This window comes from Syngnathus scovelli, chromosome 2 (genome assembly GCF_024217435.2).
Source record: "Syngnathus scovelli strain Florida chromosome 2, RoL_Ssco_1.2, whole genome shotgun sequence".
Lineage (NCBI taxonomy): Eukaryota > Metazoa > Chordata > Actinopteri > Syngnathiformes > Syngnathidae > Syngnathus > Syngnathus scovelli.
In genome coordinates, this window is record NC_090848.1 from 1,066,167 (window position 1) to 1,087,139 (window position 20,973).

The 20,973-nt window shown below is 40.9% G+C and overlaps 3 protein-coding genes and 2 long non-coding RNA genes across 12 annotated transcripts; 3 read left to right on the top strand and 2 right to left on the bottom strand.

Annotated features, from left to right (window-relative positions):
* Window positions 1–239: 239 nt before the first annotated feature.
* Window positions 240–2,735, bottom strand: LOC125987707 (uncharacterized). The gene is made up of 2 exons (XR_011085600.1): window positions 2,531–2,735; window positions 240–1,856 (listed from the first exon to the last, which is right to left on the bottom strand). It is a non-coding gene; the product is annotated as an uncharacterized lncRNA (long non-coding RNA).
* Window positions 1,738–7,430, top strand: fam131c (family with sequence similarity 131 member C). Its single transcript, XM_049752076.2, has 6 exons — window positions 1,738–1,873; window positions 2,846–2,898; window positions 4,029–4,113; window positions 5,699–5,935; window positions 6,090–6,179; window positions 6,587–7,430. The coding sequence occupies exons 1-6, from the start codon at window positions 1,843–1,845 to the stop codon at window positions 6,853–6,855; spliced, it is 765 nt and encodes a 254-aa protein (XP_049608033.1). The 5' UTR covers window positions 1,738–1,842; the 3' UTR covers window positions 6,856–7,430.
* Window positions 7,431–7,625: 195 nt separating this feature from the next.
* On the bottom strand, window positions 7,626–17,665 carry clcnk (chloride channel K). 8 transcript variants are annotated; one of them, XM_068648635.1, is made up of 22 exons: window positions 16,630–17,665; window positions 15,712–16,534; window positions 15,278–15,404; window positions 15,051–15,187; window positions 14,540–14,671; window positions 14,265–14,393; window positions 13,550–13,689; window positions 13,388–13,465; window positions 12,968–13,040; window positions 12,640–12,765; window positions 12,041–12,125; window positions 11,753–11,854; window positions 11,477–11,561; window positions 11,098–11,244; window positions 10,485–10,554; window positions 9,590–9,688; window positions 9,271–9,487; window positions 8,646–8,782; window positions 8,494–8,567; window positions 7,993–8,073; window positions 7,827–7,913; window positions 7,626–7,754 (listed from the first exon to the last, which is right to left on the bottom strand). In XM_068648635.1, exons 3-22 carry the CDS (start codon window positions 15,319–15,321, stop codon window positions 7,716–7,718), a joined length of 2,082 nt encoding a protein of 693 aa, XP_068504736.1. In that variant the 5' UTR covers window positions 15,322–15,404; window positions 15,712–16,534; window positions 16,630–17,665; the 3' UTR covers window positions 7,626–7,715. The 8 variants fall into 8 exon arrangements, 7 of the variants coding, with proteins under 7 accessions (XP_068504736.1, XP_068504732.1, XP_068504734.1 ...); XM_068648631.1 differs by having other exon boundaries at window positions 11,753–11,860; XM_068648633.1 differs by having other exon boundaries at window positions 12,968–13,043.
* On the top strand, window positions 11,377–12,141 carry LOC125987706 (uncharacterized). Its single transcript, XR_007488143.1, has 3 exons — window positions 11,377–11,513; window positions 11,764–11,823; window positions 12,002–12,141. It is a non-coding gene; the product is annotated as an uncharacterized lncRNA (long non-coding RNA).
* A 73-nt stretch (window positions 17,666–17,738) lies between the features above and the next one.
* On the top strand, window positions 17,739–20,633 carry hspb7 (heat shock protein family, member 7 (cardiovascular)). Its single transcript, XM_049752077.2, has 3 exons — window positions 17,739–18,019; window positions 20,121–20,245; window positions 20,372–20,633. Exons 1-3 carry the CDS (start codon window positions 17,860–17,862, stop codon window positions 20,549–20,551), a joined length of 465 nt encoding a protein of 154 aa, XP_049608034.1. The 5' UTR covers window positions 17,739–17,859; the 3' UTR covers window positions 20,552–20,633.
* The last annotated feature ends 340 nt before the right edge of the window (window positions 20,634–20,973 follow it).

Sequence of the window (20,973 nt, forward strand, 5' to 3'; positions counted from 1 at the left end):
CGAGCGTGCGCAGTGGGAAATATTTGCAGTTGCGGTATTTGACCGCTTGGTTGTGCTTAAACTCAGCTGCTTAAACTTAAACTTTAAGTACCGGCAAAATAAAGATACTAAATACAGAATATTGAATACAGCGGAGATAAAATTAGACATTTGGCAGATTTATGTAGATTGAGTTCCGTGATTTAGTTGTTGATGAAATGAAAATGCATTCAATGCAAAAATACTTCTTTCAAAATATATTAGTGCATATCTGTCATCTATTGATCTAGAATTATAACTGCAATAAATTCCTGACTAAACGAGAAATGTCCTGATGTGTTTTGTTCTTTTATTTCACTAGCAGCGGCGATTTTTATTTTTATATCCCGACAAAGCATTTTGTTTCCCTCTTATGAACTGAAAAATTCCTTTAGCCCCTTTTCATCAGCACCACAATCCCTTGTATTATGTAAGACACCTCTACATACATCTTCGTAAAATGGGATGTCTCAAGGTGGGGAGAAGCTTGGTTACTATGGGAACAGACTTCTCATCTAATAATTGGAAGCAAGAGTGCTGTTGCTGGTAGTGATGTATGCGTTTAGCTTCCCCAAAAAGACCCACAGGTGTGTTGTAGAGTGTACCTGTGTGACAAGTCTAGAAATGTCTTAGTTTTTTACTTCATACCTATGCACAAACACACACAGCAGTGATTCCAACCACTGTTCATATTAGCATGCTGGAAATGGTCATTAGTTATTTTCTGTACAGTTTATCTTCTAATTTTCCTTAAATGGGCCAGAAAGTATTATTTAATTAAATCAAAAATTTTATTTAATTTGATTGTGATTATGATTCAGTAATTCCAGTCAATACATTAAAGTTACTCTGAATTATACATGTCAAGGTCAACATGAGCTGGAGCCTCTCCCAGCTAACTTTGGGCGTGAATTACCAAGCCCAACAAATATTCACACCCACGTTCTCACTAATAGAACATTTCTGTGAAGTTGGAGTGAAACTCAATTGTGGAGACAATTAAGTAGTCCATGTTTTTAAGCTTAGCACTCTGCTCACCATGCGCCTCTTTGTTCCAAAACCTTTTGTAGATCTTTTTCCCACCAAAATGACTGGAAAACACAACAACAAATAATAAACCTCATCACATTCATTTAAAGATCAGTTTAAAAAGTTAGCAATGGATGATGGTTGCATGTTTTCATGGTGTTATGAACCTTTCTGTCATTAAATGCCGTGATATAATATCGTATATTACATCAAGTATTTAACTAGTTCACATGATGGTGTTATTTGTTTATATTCTGCTGTGGCCAGGTCGGCATTTCAAATGTTCTCAATTGCTTCACCTCGACAACTAGAGTCCAACAAAAAAAAATTGAAAAGACATATTACATGTATGCATGTTTTTGCTATGTTGGATCAAGGCGACGTACCCACTGAACACAAGCCTAGATTCCAACTGAGAGATCATGAAGCAGAAGCACATGTGCCTAATATACATGGTAATTCAAATCTGAATCAAATTTAAATGATTCCACTCAAAAGATATATCCTTCTTGCCACTATCATTGTAATCATCCCCAGACTGGATTTTTCCCCTCACACATTTGAGAGAGCAGGAAAAAAAAGAGAGGGGAGGGGGTTCATTGGAGACGTCAGCAAACATGCATTCATACTTTCTCCCCATTTTCTGCTCTCTCGCTCTCTCACGCACGCGCTGCGCTGCACTCTCTCGCTCTCCTTCTGTCTCTTCCTTCCTCCCTGTTTGCCAGCTGCCCTCCCTCGTCATCTTCTAGCCACCATGAGCACCAGATAACCGCCTGCAGGCTTTCCACACACATCATGGGTTGCTGCCTCTGTAAAAGTCATAAAGGTCAGTCTCGAGATGTGCGTTTGTGAATGTGTGTCACAAAGGTCAATGTCGAGATGTATGTGTGTGTATGTGTGTGTTTGTGACCGCAAGTCTGAAAGTTACTCTGATCTTTTGCTGCTCGCGAGAGTGACTGACATGTCAAGGGCATGAAGCGTCAGACCCTAAAAATACCCCAAACAAATAAAAATACAATCATGACCTAATTCCATCCAACAAATGACGAGTCTGAAGCACAAATTCATCTACAAAAAAAAATTAAAACTTATCTTCATCAGCTAGCTATTACCACCGCATGAGTCCGGGAGCAGCCATACCTTATTTGGATCAGAACTAAATCCTGATAGGACTAAGCCATTGAAAATGCTTCTCGTCATTTGTATTCTATGAGGTGATGTTTACATGCAAATGCTCGCTCGGGGCCTTCCTATTTGGAAAACTTCAAAATGAATGAGTTGCTGAAGTGAGTTGACATTCTTATCAAAGATGAGATCAAAGTCTAATCATGTGCAATATTTTCTGTCTGAATCTGTAATGCACTCTGAAAATATTCAGAGCGGGAGGATGGCAAATCAGGGGTGTGTGCTTGTGTGTCTGTGTGTGTCTGTGTGAGTTTGTCCCCGCTCTGGTGACTTAAGTAAATGGAAGGGTATCACTCGCCTCCTGTTGCTGTAGTGTTTCCATAGCAACAACCAATTGTCTTGACGCCATCTCTCAGGGGGAAACCCCAAGTGTGTGTCCACTGACCTTTTCAAGGATGTTAATTGTCATTTCCTCTTGTCATTCAATGAGCCTTGCTTACAAAATTATCTTGGTAAAAGGATTCAGTCGAAGGGATGTTTGGGAAATCGCTTCGCTTGACCTTTGGTTGGGAAAAAGAAGAAAGTAAGAGTTAGGAATGGCCTGAGCGCTGTCCAGAAACACACATGAGCACTCAGACAGCAGACGTGTAATTAGCGTGTGCTTCATCCGCAGAGCTCTATCCCCTGGCAGTGCTACACGAGGGTCATCCTCCAATCTCCACCAAGGTGAGTCAACCCGCACCCCAGAGGTCAGTCTTTTTATTATGTATCAGAAAACTAATAGTGTATGAAAAATCTTATTTCTGCTCAATTTACTTCTGTTTAGAAAAATGTATACTAGAACATCTGAACTTTACTTGATGTTAATCTGTGGCACTCCTCGATTGAACTCAGCTACATCCCCAGATTTAAGCGGGTGTGCACACTTATGCAAGCACATATTACCAGCTGTTTATCTATATTTCCCCACCTGCAAAGATTTGTTTTCTTTTCATAACAATCATATTAGTCTCTGTTTTTATAGCATGGAAACCTGGCATTTGAATAGGGGTGTGTAGACTTTTAATCCGCTGTAGTCATCCTTCTAAATATAGGTTTGAAAGTTGCAAACAATAAGTCTTTTCATTTCATAACAAGTGTGAGGTAAGCGTGATTCTCAGCAGATTGTGAGTCTCAACAGATTCAATCTGCTCTTGCGTCACACTTGAGAAAATGCCAAAGATAATTCCAGTCTTCAAAAAAAGGTGTCCAGATACTTTTGGCCTTTTCGTCGTTCTCTGCCAATTGAAGGGGAGAAAGAAAAACAGGTAGCGACTCCCCATCGATTCTCAGTATGTTGTAAACAGGTTAAAGTGAACGAAAATGGGGCCAGAGAAAAAAATTGTCACCATAGCTACTTTGCTGCAAACATTTCATGCGTTTGACATAAGCCCCTTTGATTGCATTTTTTTTCACCATCGTCATCAATCTGTCCTGTTATTATTTTGAATACAAGAGGAGCATTGTAATGCGCTCGACTTTCAGACGAAATACCAAACAAAACACATCATTACTGATTATTATCAATTACTGATAATAACATTTATTATTATCATGAATGATAACCAACAATGGCAAAAAGTTCAAAGATAAACCAAAAGGTGCTTTTTAACATCCATCCTATTACATTTAAAAAAAAAAAAAAAACAGTTTCAGCTAGCTAGCTAAATAGCTAATTCTATCTGAAAGCGATTCCACATTTCCAATTATCATTACGTTATTTTGTTCTCATTGACAAACCCTATGCATGCTTCTCAACTGAAATATTTGTTTATTTTCCTCAAAAGCTGTAATGAAAATATGATGTTGGTGTGCAGGATGAGCAGGCTCCATCAAATGGCCGAGCAGCAGAGAAAAGCAACCATTACAACATTGGCGAGCTTGCCACGTCCTCTTTGTTAGGTGAGATTGCGTGCACATTTGGGATGACACAAAAACAAGATGAGCTTCACCACGGAAGCACAATGTGGGAAATGATATTAGTGACATTCGTAATGTGATTTGTCTCTTCTGTGCTGTATTATACTGTATGCATGCCCACTTTTCATAGAAAAGTGGACAATTAAACATTTAAGTATGATGTCTATTAGTCTCAGCACAGCTGCATCCCTCTTTTCATCATGTACTTTTTAATCAATGGTTTCAAACTGAGTTACAGAGATTTAAAAGCAAAATAGAGATTTTTTTTTTTACAAATGGCTTACAGAGATTAATTAAAGTGTACAGAACTAGAACAGGATTTATGATTACATGATTTTTTTAAAAAAAATCCCACATTGAAGTTTTAATGTGGAAAGGGAGTAATATTGAGAAGTTTGGTCAATATCTGGAGTTCTCATTTTTGTGTCTAGTCTTGTATTTGCCAAAATAATCCAATTTATGACCATTTAACGCACAACGCCATGTTGTTAACTGACTGATGACATCATAACATTGACTGGACCGTCCATTTTATCCGCCAATTTCTGTTGAGTGTCAGGCCAATTGCTTGCCTTTTCGATGGAATTCTTTTTTTTTAAACCACGATGGGAGTCCACGTTAAACAGACGTCCAAGGAATAAATATTAAATAAATAAATCTGAGTCCATGTTCAAGATGGAATCTCGACTGGCATCTATTTATTTAGTATGCGGAATGGTTGATTATGCGCTGCAGTCTAACCGAGTGACAGAAAGAGCGCGTCATCAGTGACAGATTGACAGACATTCCGTCAATATTGACGTTGCAAAATTGCCAGAACGACTCAAACTTGTTCGAATCAGGTCTTGTCTACTGGTCGGGTGGATGCCGAGTGCATCTTAATGTCAAATGTGGAAGCAGGCGGTGGAGGAGGCTGGCTTGCTTGCAGCCTGCCTGGCTGGCACTGGCTTTTTCCCTTCATATGTCGGCTTATTAAGGCCGGTAATGATTAAAAAAAAATGGAAAGAGAGTTGTTTCAATTATCAAAATAGCCATCTGATTGCAAATCAAAGAGGAGTGTTTCGCATCAGGAAATATTTCAAATTTTGTGGACATGGAAATAGTATTTTTCTGTCTTCGATTTAGTCTTGATCTCATCTGGACTTGGAATTGGACCTCGGGGACTCGGACCTAACTTGGTTTGGGACCTTTTTTGTTGTGACTCAAACTTGCCTTGGACTCGATAAAGGTGGACTTGACTATAACCTTGGTTTGCGTGGGGGTCAGTGTACTGGAGAAATAGGACCAATGAATATTTCCGAACAGCCAAAAAGAGAAAATGACGACAGAAAATGCCGTTAATTTTGCTAATCCAACAAAGCCGCTGGGACTGTCACTGCAAGATTTCATTATAAATTTCAACTTCTATTAATTCATGAAAGATCAATATTTTTCCTTTTTTAATGGAGTTGTTGTTCATTTTATGACCTTATCTCACCTGAATGACTTTCCACATTATCCCCATCCTGCCTCTGCTTGCACATCTTTATTTCATTCCCTTTATCAAGATGTATCCCTCCCCACTTAGGTCTGGTGGCCACCATAAAGGAGCACATCACCAAGCCCACAGCTATGGCTCAAGGGCGAGTGGCTCACCTGATTGAGTGGAAAGGTTGGGGAGGCGGCGGCGGCGGCAGCGAGGTCCGGGCGGGCGGCGGTTGGAGCAGAGGCTGGGCGCAAGGAGGCGGAAGTTGGGGCCCTGAGGAAGATGAACAATTTTACTCTCAAATGACGGATGAGATCAAGGAAGCTCGCTTTGCTGCCGGTGAGTTAGACAGAAGAAGGAATTCAATAGAAGAGGGGCGAAAAAAAACACCTGAATGTTTTTGTTCTCAGGCGAGCACAATCGATACAGTTCTCGGGAACAATGTCTCACATGGCGGGGGAAAGAAAAAAAAAAAAAACATGTTTGTGTGCAGGAGTAGCGGAGCAGTTTGCCTTGGCTGAGGCCGCTATGAGTTTTTGGTCCTCGAACGACTGCTTTGAGCAACCTTCGACGAGCTTGCAAGGTTGGTTGTGTTGGTGTTTCTTCTTCTCTGCATTGATGATCGAATTCCGCTCCAGAGGTTTCTTGACGTTCCTTTTTTAAAATCTTCGCAATGATTGCATTCTATAGAGGCAACAATGAGCACACAAAAGATTTTTACCACGTGTCGTTGGAAAATCCATTTAGGCATCCATGTGAGAAGAAACTGCCCGTTCATGCTCACCATCTCAGTTCTTGTGCATGGATGTTGATTAGCTGTCATGATGGAATGGCAACAAAGGAATAATCCAAAATGGTGAAAGGTTTTGAATTCAGACGTGACATGGTGGACTCGCTGGAGTCTGAGCAGGAGATCAGCAAGCGCAAAATACGTTTTTTTTTTTCCTGTTGTCTTGAACGAATCAAGTTAATTTTCGACATGTTCATTAGGGGCATCAAGGAGCCACCTGTTGTCTCACTTCCTGTTGGATGACGCGAGCGTGGCCACGCCCCAGTACCTGCACAGCGTCCAAACCGAGACGCATGGCGACAGCCAGCTCGGCGGCCCGGTCGCCCCGGAACCACCCACCGTGACCTCCATTAAACGGCAGGACCAAAATTGGAGCGGCGAAGATAAATGCAGCGGAGTCACGGCCGAGGCTGCTGTGCGACACATAGACAGCAGCTCGTTGTCTGAGGATGATGTGTTTTATAATTAAACACCTTCACATTTTAATCACAGCGGTGCCTTGAGGTACAAGTGACTTGTGAGCAGGAATCGGAGACACAAGTGCTCGATGGTGCCATTGAACTCAATTGAACAGTTTAGCAAGTTGTCAATATCAATCTAACTATCAAACTAGACATAAGAGAACGATTGATTGGTTGTGACCTGAGACCGGGCCACTGTGATGTCATTTTTAGTCGCTAGCAAAAAGCAAAATGGCCGCCCCCTGTATTTTGCTGCTTAACACCATATTCATCAGACTGCCATGTTTAAAGACTCGTAGGAGCTCGTACAATTTAGTGAAAAGAAAATTGAAAAGGGAATGAATTCAATTTGTATCTCAAGGCACCCCAGTACTGTATCTGGATTTGAACAAAAGTTTAACACCAGCAGTCACTGAAACTAAGAATTTCCGTCATGGTCAACATTTGTGAATGTATAGTTGCTTCGCGACACTGGACTTTTCTATTCATTGTACATTAGATATATTTTATTGTCTGTTGAAATTACAGCCAATGGAAAGTGTAGTATTGTGTAAATATCTTGGGATAAAACCAACTGTATGATTTGCTGCCCCTTTCTTGTTTATGATCCATTTGTTGCTTCAAAACGAGAGCCAACGAGAACTGCTACAGGATGTTTGAGGAATTGTGAAAATGTAATATTTATTTAAATATATTACCAATGGAGATAGTCAAGCACCGTGCAAGAATTTAAACAGCTCGTCCACAAACTCACACTGGCTAATTTAAAGTCAACCAATTAGTGCTCAGGCTCTTTATTCAAATGGTTCTCAAATTAACTGCAAATTAATGAAAAAGGTCAAACGTGGCTGTAATTCCTCTGGGCGCCTTAGATTTCTTTGGCTAAATCTTCTAAAATCCTTTTCATCTGTAGGACAAAACACGTGTCTTCTTTAAAACGGCAAGAGGACAATGATCCTGAGCACGCGACCCGAGTTACCTCTGACCACGTGACCCGCCCGAGCAGCCTTCCTCTGTCGGTGACAAACACAATCTGATCCCCAGCAAGGCTCAAGATGCTGAAAACCTGAACGAAACAACACACTTCAGTCAATATCAGGCACCATGCTATCGACAGCCCAATAATTGGTGGGCCCCAAACTCACCTCCTGAATGGTGCTTTGAGGACACAACACAACAGAAGAAGGTCGAATGTTGCATACCTTCTCTAGATGTCCATCAACTCTCTGAACAAAGAAAACAAGACTTTTTATTTGTTTGCGTGTCCAGAAAAGTCGATGAAGGAAGAAAGAATGGCACTCCTCTGTAAGCGGCTTATTTCGAGATTCAAGATGAGTTGGAAATGATATTCAACTGGATTAATAGGTTGAGGTGTACTTGGGTTTAATTGTACTTTCTTAGTCTGTTACAGTTTTTTTTTATGATTCGCCAACTCTGCTTGGGTGGGGGGGGGGTTTACGGGAATACAATACCGTTCAGTCGCCCATTATTAAGCAGCTTCTCTGTTTGTATCTTTTGGGAGAATCTTTCAGCAAGCACGTGCCCTTTGTGAGTGCCTGTGCTTTGAAATTGAATTACCTATCCGAGCTTTTCGCTTTAATACTGCTCTCGTGTGTGTGTGTGTGTGTGTGTGTGTGTTGTTTAACCTGAGAATTCCCGCATCGACGCAGGAACATCAGCAGCTGCGATCGCATGACAAAGCCCAGCAACGTTGGTGTCTCTTCATTGCAGAAAAGAGCACATCACAAAGATTACTGAGAAACTTTCCTTTTCGAATCATTAATTACCATCAGCCCACCATGCGAGTCCACCACGGGGATTTGAGTCTCGCTGCTGCTGTTGACAACCTGGCGGACCTCCTCCGGGCCGGCCGCTTTCTGCAGCTGCACTGGTTTTGACGCTCCCAAAAGGTGTCCCACCTGAGTGGAGAGAAGCCTGTCAAAGAAGAGACGCGTTATCCTCAAAGCAACTTCCAGTCAGTGGCAAATGTGCTTATCGCAAATTTGTCAGCACAATTCCGTGGGGATTTAGGCTGCTACAGAAGGATATATTTGATTTGCTTCCCTGTCAACGGCGTTAAGGTTTCTTCTGTAGATATCATGCTCAGCATTAAAATGATAACTTCTTGCCTTTTTTTTTTTAGGGAAATATACTTTAAATCATGCCACACCCCCCACGTGTGAAGAAAACTGCTATCATCGTCCATCTGTCTAATATTCCCGACAGCATTTGGTGACCTTTCGAATATACAAGCTCCTGAAAAAACGATTTTCAAGAGTGTTCACATCTCCTTGCTCAGGGACCAATAAGTTAGCCATAAAAGATTTGGATATTAATATTAATACGGCAGGACCTTTTTTCAAATGTGGTCTAGATTTACCAATCGCAGATGAGCACATGAACGTTGCAAAATGTTGACATACCCGGGACGTGCCATGACGAGTGAGGGCAAGTGTGGCAGCTTCTTGCTGATGGAAACAGCGTCATAGAAAGATGGCCGGCCGCCCGCACGAGCCACGCCGTTGGCCAGCACGGTGGCGAGGAGGGCGGGAACAACATGGCTGAGTTGACCGGTTAATTCCAAGGCCAAGAGGGCCGGTGATAAGGTGTGCGTCACAGCTCCGGAGAAGGCTGCTGCACCTACACACAATTATTTATGCACAATGGTGTCTTGGGTCAAATATGTTATTCCACTTCAACACAATACGATTCCACAAGTGTTTACTGAAGCGGCTTTTTTACCGACAAGTGCGTATCCCCCAGGATTGATAGAAGACAATTTCTGTGGATGTGAGGAAATGTAAATGATTCCTTCTGCAAGCAAACGGCCCAGAGCTGCCCCTGGAAAAACACAAAAGAAAAAAAAAAATCTGTATAAACTAACAAACCTTCTCTACAAATCACAGCACTTTTTTTATGTGACAATTCCTAATCCAACAACCAATATTCCATATACTAAAAATGCCTACACATCCCAGTTCAAATGCATTGAGAACGTTTTTCCACTATTCATGTGTCCCAAAAAGAAAAGAAAAACTGCTGATGTAAATTAATTTGTGCAACGGAAAATTACTATAATTTGTATATCCACGTTAGCACAAGTGCAGTCGTTTACAAACGTACTTTATATACGCTACTTTTGAAAAACACATTTTATGAATTGCTCTTAACTTCCTACAAAGGTGGATGTCGACTTAGCAATAGCAGGCAGTGGCGGTGCTAAAGGGTGGGCTGCAGGGCAATTGCATCTTTCTGAAATAAGACAAGATAATTGACTTTTGGGCATTCTCTAATTTTTCCAGAAATGTTTCTCCACATTTCCCCCATCACCAAGGAACATATACTGAATGTTAATCAGCATTAAAAAAAGGAGGCTGTACTTGGCCACCCCAAGCTCCAGATCCAAGAAAAAAACAAATCTTAGCTCCGCCAGTGTTCTACACTGGTCCAAAAATGCCATGAAAATTCAAATAATGTTTTTTTTTTCATTTAAATATAATCGAAAATGTGCCGTTGGGAAGGTCAATCAGGGCTATCCACCAGAAATCCAAATATTTTCACACAATTACCAAATGATAGTCATCTTGTTTGGCTATTGTGATGACACATCCAAAGCAATTGTTACTTCCTCACTCACCATAAATGAAGACTGGCATGAAGTACCCGGCCGGGAGAGGCAGAGTGCAGGCAAGCGCTAACATCCACAGCTGAGAATCAACAACATAAATATGACTCACCGCAAGCCTCGCTAATCCAATTCACCGCATCAATTTAACGCAAATAATGGCGGATGAAAGGTACAAAGGCTTATTATAGACAGACTGAAGAGAGGGGAAATATGTTTCGTCATGAGTGAAAGGACACAAATAAAATAAGGAAGTGGAGGAAGAAAAACGTTCGAGAGAATAACATAATAAGAGAAATTGTGTTAAGATGAAGACTGTTGAGTTCTTGTCAACTCACCCTTCAGTAAAAGCTTGCGAACACGGAAATTTCACAAATATATATTATTTTGCCTTCCAATGTTTGTTTTGCCCAGTAACAACATGATCATTGGTTTCTCCTTAATCTCACATTTTGTAAGGAAACAGAAATGCCAGTCACGATAAAACTTTTCACAGCCCGCTTTAGGAAGACGCTGCTGCCTCAAAGGTTAAATAATCTTTAAGCAGCTCATTGTCCTATGAAAATGTCAGCCGCTCATATTAGCACTCATTTTGTCTCTGGTACATTCAGTCCTTTATTTGTACCTTCATGAGCAGAAAGACGGTCAGGGACAGGAAGACAGGATGCTCAGAGCAGCCCCAATGAGTCTCCAGCTGCCACGAGGCGTTGTGAGATTGAGACGTCCATGCTGCCTTTTCAAGCAAGGAGCTAAGCAGCTGCTTCATGGTGGACTGAATTCAACAGAAAAGAATAAACAGCGCAAAGTAAAACAAATATTTAGACATATGTGTAAAGTGCTTTGTTGCAGCCGTTGTCAAATACGCTGTGTCAATAAAGTTTTATTGTATTAACAAATTGCCATCTAGTGGAAGAGCGTTTCAATATTTTGTTTGTCACAATCTGTGCTGTGCTTAATCACTTCAACTCTAAAGCCTATTTTTTTTTTTTTGGATGAAGACCCACCTCGGAAGCCATGTGATGACCCACGAAGAGCGGAAAGGTGAGAGACGCCAAAAAGAAGGCGACGACAGCAGAGTACACTGCTTTCCTGCACACAAAACATTTCATTTTCATTTGATTTATCTCGGCTCGAGTACATTGAGCCATCTTGCGTATGAACGAGTAACTCCCCCTTAGAAATAAAGCAACCTTGCCTTACAATTATTATACTCAAGTAAAGGCTCCACCATTTTGTGTGTGTGTGTGTGTGTGTGTGTGTGTGTGTGTGTGTGTGCTCACTCTGTTTTCAGCATATTGATGAGGCCGGCGTTTGTGCTAATGAGCTGCAGCATGAGGCGATGCAAGGAAAGGTACAAGCAGCTCACAGCTCCACAAAGCAGCCTGTTTCTGGCACAGACACACACACACACACACACAGACACACAAAGTCATTAGCAGCCATGATGAGGCTAATTGGAACAATAACACAACAGCTCAGAGTTTCCACATGACCTCATGTGAATATGAATCAGTCTGATGTCTTCACAGGGTTTGGAAGGAAACTGGATGTGAAGAGTCAGAGCTCACCCCAGCAGAGCAAAAAGCAGAACCTCCGACGGGAGGAAGGGGAAAGCCGTCGGGAAATTGGTTTGAAACAATACCTGAAGAGTCTCTGGAGGACACAACAAATCAAATCTTGCCTCATTGATGTTACTTTTTCATATCAGCTGATATATAACTATTCAATCCAAAATAATGATTAGGCTCATGAAAACAATTTTAAGGTGCGTATCTGTTTGCACACCGATAACGATTTGAAAACCGGCAGGGCTCGACATGCTGAGTTAAAATATCCGACATCAGGCAGGATTTCTATGTCACTCCATCCTCTCTATAAATAGCTTTCCGGAAGCCTTTGGAACCTCGACGTATTGATTTGTGCCCTCCGAGCTGGAAGAGCATTAAAAAGGATCTGTTGCCGATGTTTGAGCGATAAGACTCAGTGGGAGTCTTGTTGTTCCTAGCTGTGAAAAGCGCCTTGAGAAAATCTCTTGGAAGAAAAAAGATCAACAGATTGCTTGGACCAAATGGCCAACACCAAAGGTAAAACTAATGACTCAAAATTTTAGATGGATCTGTCCTTATTATTCATTGGATTAAAAAAACAACAATCAATGATATTTTACCTTCATCTCCACTCAACACTGATAACAAGCGGAAGGTTAAAGCACCGCAAGCCACTGAGAAGAAAGATGGGAAGTAATTGCGCATAGCAAAGTGGGAGGACATCACCTCCATGCTGAAGAGCACACCTACGGGAATAGAAAAGGAGAAAACAAACACTCAATGTCATGAACTGTTCTGTTTGTAAATTCTTTTAGGTGTCGTCTTGGTTATGACGTGTTGAATAAAGCTGCCTGGCTTTGATTTGCTGAATAACAATAAAAAGACGAAAAAGAAGATGGAGGACAAAAATTGACAACTTAGAAATAATTGAGTGTTTTTTTTTCATACCACTTATAGGTGCTCCAAAGCAGCTAGTGACACCGACTGCGGCGGCGACAACTAGCATGTCTCCATCTGCTTTCTTCTAGAGAACAGAAAACACACACACACACTGATTTATTTAAAATTCCATTTACCAGAATTATGTGAGCGGCAAGCTAACCGTTAGCAAGTCAACGGTGTTGAGCTAGGACATTCTTAAGTCTGTGTTGTCAACTTGTGTAAATACAGAACGAGTAATTCTTTGTTTAATGTTTCAACTGAGAGCTACGTTAAACAAATTGAAGCCTTTTTGTTGGACTGTTCAATATATGCCACATTTTGGTGTTAAGTGAATTGAGTTCATCCTCAAAAACCTATTATGGAGTATCACTCATATCCCCAAGTACCATTATATTTATATTCAAACAATAAAACATGTCCATTCACCTTCTTGGTGGTTTGCAGCAGCGAGCAAAGCTTGCTCAGGTAGCTCGCCATCATGGTGCAAAGATGCACAAATGGACCCTGATATTAAGAAAGAAAAAAACCTTGACTACATAAGAAAAATGATTTTGCAGCCACATGTGGAGGAGGTAAGAAGCCTCTCACCACTTTTCCGAGGAAGATTGTGCTCCCTGCTGCCAGTGTACAAATGAGCCCCAGGAACTTGGCCATCATGTTGGTGAGCGATAAGTAATGTGGTAGTTGGATGCCGGTCAGCATGGTCCTCACTTCTGGTATTCCAGAACCTGATGGAACACCAAAAACGTCTCAAAGTAGGGCTAATTAAGATCCACCCATCCACTAGGGGGCAGACTTGCAACGTACACTTGCTGTGTATTATATATATTTCTCTGGGATATTCTCTCTTAGCATTTACTGAAAGGATCCATAAATATAATTTTGAGGACTTTAATATAGTATTAAATTTACAACTGTATATTTATATTGGGAAAGGAATGAGTGGTTTGCACTGCCATTCTTTGTCTAAATAAAAATAAGCCATTTAAAAAAATTGAGTAATTTGTTAAACTATCATTAGTTTTTTGTAATAAACAATAAACTCCATTGCATAATTGTTAAAAATGATCATGAAAATTGTTTACATAAACATGTCTCCGGTCATTTTTTATGCTATTTTATGTCTGTACGGCGACCTTGAGTGCCTTGAAAGGCGCCTTATAAATAAAATTTATTATTATGTCTTTTTTTAAGCTTAATGTCAATTCTGCCTTTTCATCTTGATTTGACCATTTGATTATATAGCGTACATCACAATCAATTGCATGATCATTGGAATTGACCTGTGCAGTGGCAGACAAACCTGTGGAGAAGGGGCAGATGTTGTGGCAGAGTGAAGCTGAGATGGCACATAGGCATGCTGGGTAGAGAGTCCAGCAAAAGAACTGCAGAAGATTGTTGCCCTCCAGCTGGCTGTAAAGCCACTGGTGAGCTACAAGTACACACGCCATCATATACTGCATCCTATTGATGACCTCCAAAAATTACTTAGTAGGATTTATAAAAAATAAATAAATAAACTTGAATTGATGGTTAATATAGTTAATGATAATATCATTATGTGCGTTTTTGTTGTACCTGTGAGGAGCTTGCTTACAGTCAGGTCCATAAGAAAGCTGAGAACGGCGCTTAGAATTCCAAGAGCAGCATAGATGTACCATTCCATCGCACACATTCTTTCCAGACAACATGTTAGCTTCAAAAGACAACCTGTGGAATTAAATGAAATAACATGCATAAATTAAAATCTGTCAAAATCATCTTTAAAGCATTGTGGATTTGCTATTTGTTTCCTTTTCTGTCTCTCGTCACTCACCACACTATAAGCGTGCGGCGGTCGACCGCAGTCTGGTTATTTGCATTTACAAAAAGACATGCTGTGTGTATTTTGCACATGCCCGAAATCGCAGCATATTTTTTTGCCATCCATCCATTTTCTTCATCTCATCTGAGCAGAAACCTAAATGAAGAAAATGGATGGATGCTCGATCCTGTAGTGAAAGAAGAAGCTTGACCTCAATTATCTTAATACTGTAAATGTCAAGTGCACTAAGGTGATGTATTGATGGATCAGAGTGGAATGTCAAACCTTTGACAAACCCACGGAAGCGTCTGTGTGGTTTCCCTGGATGAACTCGGAGCAGCGTTCTACTCTCCTTTTCATTTCTTCTCTCCTGCATGCGGCTGTGGCTTGCACTCTGACGAGTCTCATCCGGGAATCTCATGCTGCCTTGAAATGTTTGGGTTAATTCTTGCAACTAAAATGGATGTCGCCGCTTGGTTATTCAAGCTAAACCCCAAACTGGAAGGACTTACCTGAAAGACGCTGTGGATATGTGTGCAGGTACGAGCGTGGACATTAAGACAATTGAGCCAGTCGCACTTGAGAGAGCTGCAAAGATTGCTAGCGGCCATTCATATGACCTGACCGGACAATCATTTACTAAAAAAAAAAATACAATCAAAGTCACACTTTTAAATGTAAATTTGGAAAAAAAAGGGAAAAAAATCTTTTATATTGTTTACAAAAATACTGCACTAATATTCAATTGTGTAGAAGTGTAAATGGCAATTATGTTGATTATGAAATGCCCTTCATTTGACCTTACATGTTGACCTCTGTCTCAAAGTCAGGCTCCCTTTAAAAGGAGAGTGTAAACAATGTCTTTCGTGACTCCCATGACACACACACACACACACGCACACACACACACGCACACACACACACACACACACACACACCCGCATACCTTGAGGAAAGAATGTAGTCGTTAGTGTTTGATTCTGCACATTTCCACCTCCCCTTCACACTTCCAATTAGCACTTGTGCTATTTTAGAGATTTGAGATCTGCAAGCATCAGTTGCACACACACACACTCGCACACACACACACACACACACACAGGTAGAAACTTACAAAACTTGTTTCCATGGAAACACTCCACCAAAGGGGAAATCGGAGTTGATTTTTGATTAACAATAATTAAACCCAGTAGCAGGAGTTGCATTTGGCACTTGGTCCTTAGCTTGCTCTGACCAATCAGTCGAAGGACAGGAAAAAATTCTGGCCCCCAGCAACTAACAGAAAATCTGACTGATTAGACGAACAATGTAATTATTAACATGATTTGAGTTGGATGGCCCAGGATGAGTGATTTTGAAGGCCCTGGGCAGATTAGATTGACATGGTAACAGGCAGAGGCTTAACTTTTAAATCTAACCGGAAGCATTTGAAAGCACCGAAAATCTAGCTGAAGCATATGAATGCATCATACATATGAAGAGTCAATTCACACTCGATGCCTCCATCAATGCACGAGCCACTAAGGACACTGTGACCTTGTGACATCACTGGCTCAGTGCAGGGCCGTAGCTAGTCAAGTATGTCCAGCCACTCCCCATACTTTTGTTCAATTTTGAATAAAGGCTGTCATTCCGGCTACTTTTGTCCTGTTTTGAAACTAGTTACAATCATCTTGTATTGCTTCTCATCCACTAAAAGTTTTTTTTGTAACATGAGAAGATCTTCCATCTACGGTGATGAGCTGTTTGCCTTATGTAATGCACAGCAGCTGAAAGAGAGAGAGAGACACATGGTCTGTTGGGAATGTACACAAACAAACGCGTGACGCAGATTTAATGTCACTGCTGAGACAGGCTGGCTTACTTATTTTTCATTTCTTTCAATGAACGCATCCCGTCGAGTCACTTTCCCTTTTAGAAGCTGTGATAGATCTATTGTCCATTTGAGCTTGCTTTCCATCAAATAATTGGAGTTATTTCCGTAGTTGCCTTTTCATGTCTTGCCTTCCCGATGATTTGCTTATCTGTTTTGACAAGCGGACCATATAGAGTCATTGGTCACAACTTTAGATGTGATAACATTAACTACGAAAGATGGACCCAAAAAAAGATAATCGTATTATGTTGTATGGAAGAGGGAGAAAGCCAGAGAAAAAGAGAAGATACTGAGAGTGGGAAAGAGAGAAGAGAAAAATAGGAAAAAAGAAAACAGAAAAAGAAAGAAAAGAGTGAGGGAAAGAAAGACAAAATTGCCATTTTTTTTTATGCTGACTTGATTGTTGACAGTAATTTTCTAACCATCCTGTCAGTCACCAAATGAATACATTGCTGTATGAATTGTGGTTTCCATCTGCTTTGCATCTGACTTGCAATGAACATTCCCAGCATGTGAACAAGCTCAAGCTTGTGATGTACCGACGACCCAAACACCTCCTAACGACATACACCAAAGCCATGAATTAAATGGGAATGTTTGAGATGCCATCGTGCAGACGTCACGTGCTGTAGATAGCGCTAAAAGCACGACACCGCTAAGTCCCCGTCCGTCTCCCGGAGAGCTTTGTTTTCCAGCGCATTCTTTCCGTCTTTGTTTGGCTTGCAACTTCACCTCAGAGATAAGATTTTTTCCATGCTGCTCACAGCTTTGTTTGTCCGTCATGTATGTGTCAATCATTGTTTTAAAAAAAAAAATGTTTACCGAACTTATGAGCAGTCGGGTGATGCGGCACAGTAAGCACACACAATCTATTTCAGGCTTGACAAGGCAGGAATGGCAACTGTTACAGGCGATCTTCATGAACTTTTCCAAGAGCAGAGCCTTCCCGTCTGTCGCTCGCTCGCTCGCTCGCTCGCTCGGTGATAAAAATAGAGCATTATCACACACGTGCACACCTCCTGCCCCCACAAGGGCACTTGATGCTTATATGGGACATAAGAGGGGGGAGTGGCTCTTCAAAAAAAGGGCCAATATAAGCGCATGCTCAAAAACAAAATTGCAATTGATGATAAGGAGATAAAGAACCAAGAAATAAAGTCTTGTGATAATTACTAGCTGGAAAGTGTGGAAAAAAGGAAAGAGCTAGCTCAGCCATCCATGAGTGCGAGCAACTCTTCTGCCTACCGATCGGAGCGGAGTTTTCATCAGACGTCGTCGTCCTCCTCCTCCTCCAGTAAGCCGTACGTGGAGAAGAGTCACGGGATGTTTTCGGAGGACTTTGGCCCCTTCATGAGGCCTGGGGGAGACAAATTTTCCAGTAAGTGAAAGGCAATGTCAGATGGAGACAATAGGCCAGATGAACGGAGCAATGTGTAACAAGTTTTATTCCTTCCATGGCCACGCTTCTTCTATTACCCATCCACTTGGAGTTTTTAAAGGTTCTAGATCTTGGACATTGTGTCTCTGGTTTGGCAAATTGGGGTCCCTCTTTTTGAGAAGGTTTGTTCAAAAACTCCTCTATGGTTATATTAAGTTTCCTTCAAGTTACTTGGGGCCCAGAATAGACCTGCAGCTCCTTTGCATAGGAAGGAGCGAGATGAGGTAGCGAAGGCATCTGGTTAGGATTCTTCACAGACGCCTCCTTGGTCAGGTTTTCCAGGCGCAAGCCATGACGCACTTGAGAGACGTTGGCCGTTTCTCAATAGCGTGCTTGTGATCTCCAGAAACTTCATCAGTCACCGATCGAAAGTACGGATAAACCTAGAATACCAGGATGTTGTCCTTGGCAACGAGCTTAAAACCAGGATGCAATGGTTGGTTTTGTTCCTGGTGGTGTTTTTTCTGTGACGTGTGAATTCCATAGATCAATTTGAAGGATGTCACACAAATGAACTAGTTGGCGCTGAAGATAACAAGGACGGATGATATATGGTAGACACGCAATTGAATGGGAACAACTTCCATAACTGGATTGGTTGTGTCTCCAACCCTATTAGTATGTGAAAATGCACTTTCCAGATAAAAAAAAAAAAAAAAAAAAAGCTCACTGGCACTGATTCTATTTCCCCCCCACTCTCAAGGTGTTACCAATCAATGACGGTGAAATATATTTCTGTAGCCTTTGCGAGTTTCGGCTTGGTTTCACACTTTGATTTTTGTCTCGATCCTAAAATTGAAAAATCTCTCCAAATCAAAGTCAAAGTCAGCTTTATTGTCAATTTCTCCACATGCCAAATGTTTGGATATACCAAAAATAAATATCTTCCATCAAACCACTCATATGTGCACGTATGACCTTGACATGAACTCCACAGGACGACGTGTCCCACTTGTTTTGGGTGCACTAACTGGAGAATGCTGGACTGCCTGCCATCAGCGTGACTTCAGACTATCGGAATAAGAGGCATAACCAAGTGGTTGCTCGGTTACTGGGGTGCACACAAATACACGTGCGTGCGTGTGCGTGTGTGCGTGGTATAGCTATGTCGTGAGGTCACAATGGCGCATGCACCAAGTCATGCAGACAGCTGACACTGTCCACACTTCTATCATTGTTGACATGCGCCATCTTGACTCATCTATGCGTCATAACATTTACTTGGATCCACTGATAAATTGTCAGTAGGAAAGAGAAACTATTTCCTTACGATATAAAAAGTTAACCATTTGAAATATATACAGTAATTATATTTTCACAAGATTAAAATCGGGTTGTCTTTTAAACGTTATTCTAGTCAGAAGTGGCAAAAGTAGTGACACTATGACGTTAAGAACAAAAATAGATTGATTAGAAATAGAAGTACAGATTCAATTGCTTTATGTAAGGACAGAAATCATACAGACTCTGAAAGTACTCTTTACAAAAAAAAAAAAAAAATCTTAGAAGTGCATTTACAGTGTTCCCTCGCCTTCCGCGGTGATGCGTTGAAAATCGAGAAAACAATCACTCCAACAGTCTCGCTTGTGTCTAAATAGTCGAAATAGATGATGATGATGAAGGTCTAACCAGAGGCCAAAAATTGTACTCAAGTAAGAGTACTTCAAAAAGTAGGGATCGAGTACAAGTAAAAACAGTCCTCCAAATAAATACTTGAATTCCAGTAAATAAGTATTGAGCGAAAAAAAACCTACTCTGGTGAGTCATTATTCTAACTATTATTTTAAGAATAACATTATTTGATCAGAGCAATAAATAAAAGTAAAAAAATGTGTGAAAATTCAACTATCCAAAGACGATTAATAATCGATTATTTAAGCCGATTAATCAATCCATAAAAATTTTTTCTATCCCTATATTTAAAGAGGAAATTTATTCAAGTTGACAATGTGGAAAATGCACAAACAATTAACATTTAGTTTGGTCTGTATTATGTCATGACAAAGATTTAAAAAATAGAAAAATTATCATTTTTTTGTAGGCGGGAGCGGCAAGATCAAAGCACTCGGAGATTCCTACCAGTTCACAGTGGACGTTCGAGACTTCTCCCCTGAAGATGTCATCGTCACCACATCCAACAACCAAATTGAAGTCCGTGCGGAAAAAGTAAGCAATGGTTTCTTGCACTTTCATCAAAAATACCAAAGTTTACCATCTTACTTTTCACACAGTCCAATTGCAGTTACAATAGCTATTGAATATCTGTCACTTTATCTACTGTTCTTTTCCCAGCTGGCCCAGGATGGTTCCGTGATGAACACCTTCACCCACAAGTGTCAGCTACCTGAGGACGTGGACCCCACCTCTGTGACATCATCACTCGGCCCCGAGGGGACGCTAACGGTCCGGGCGCGGCGGCAACCGGCCAAACATGAGCACGCACAGACCTTCCGCACCGAAATCAAGATTTAGATTCACGTTCCAAAATGCACTTGAAATGACTTCTTTTCATGTATTATAGTAGCAGTTGTGTGAATAAAATGCTTACGCTTTTGTGTTTTTGTCCTTTAGAGCCATCCAACATGTCCTATTCATCCAAAATATTCAAATAATTCCAGAGAGAAAAAATTATCATTTGTCAATGAAAAGAAGTATGTAAAAAAAAAACAGAGCAATTAAGATAATAATAGAGTACTTTTTTATATGCTGGATAAGCGTGTTTGAGTCATTGGCTGGAATTAATCTAACAATGTGTTTTTTTTTGGTTGTTTTTTTTTATAATGGTGCTTGACCTCGTTAGTCACGGGTGAGCAAAGCATTCGTACCACTCACTCACTTCCTGGTAGGCCGCTAAGCAACCACTTCCAAATATGGCCACGCTCGCACCAGCGTCG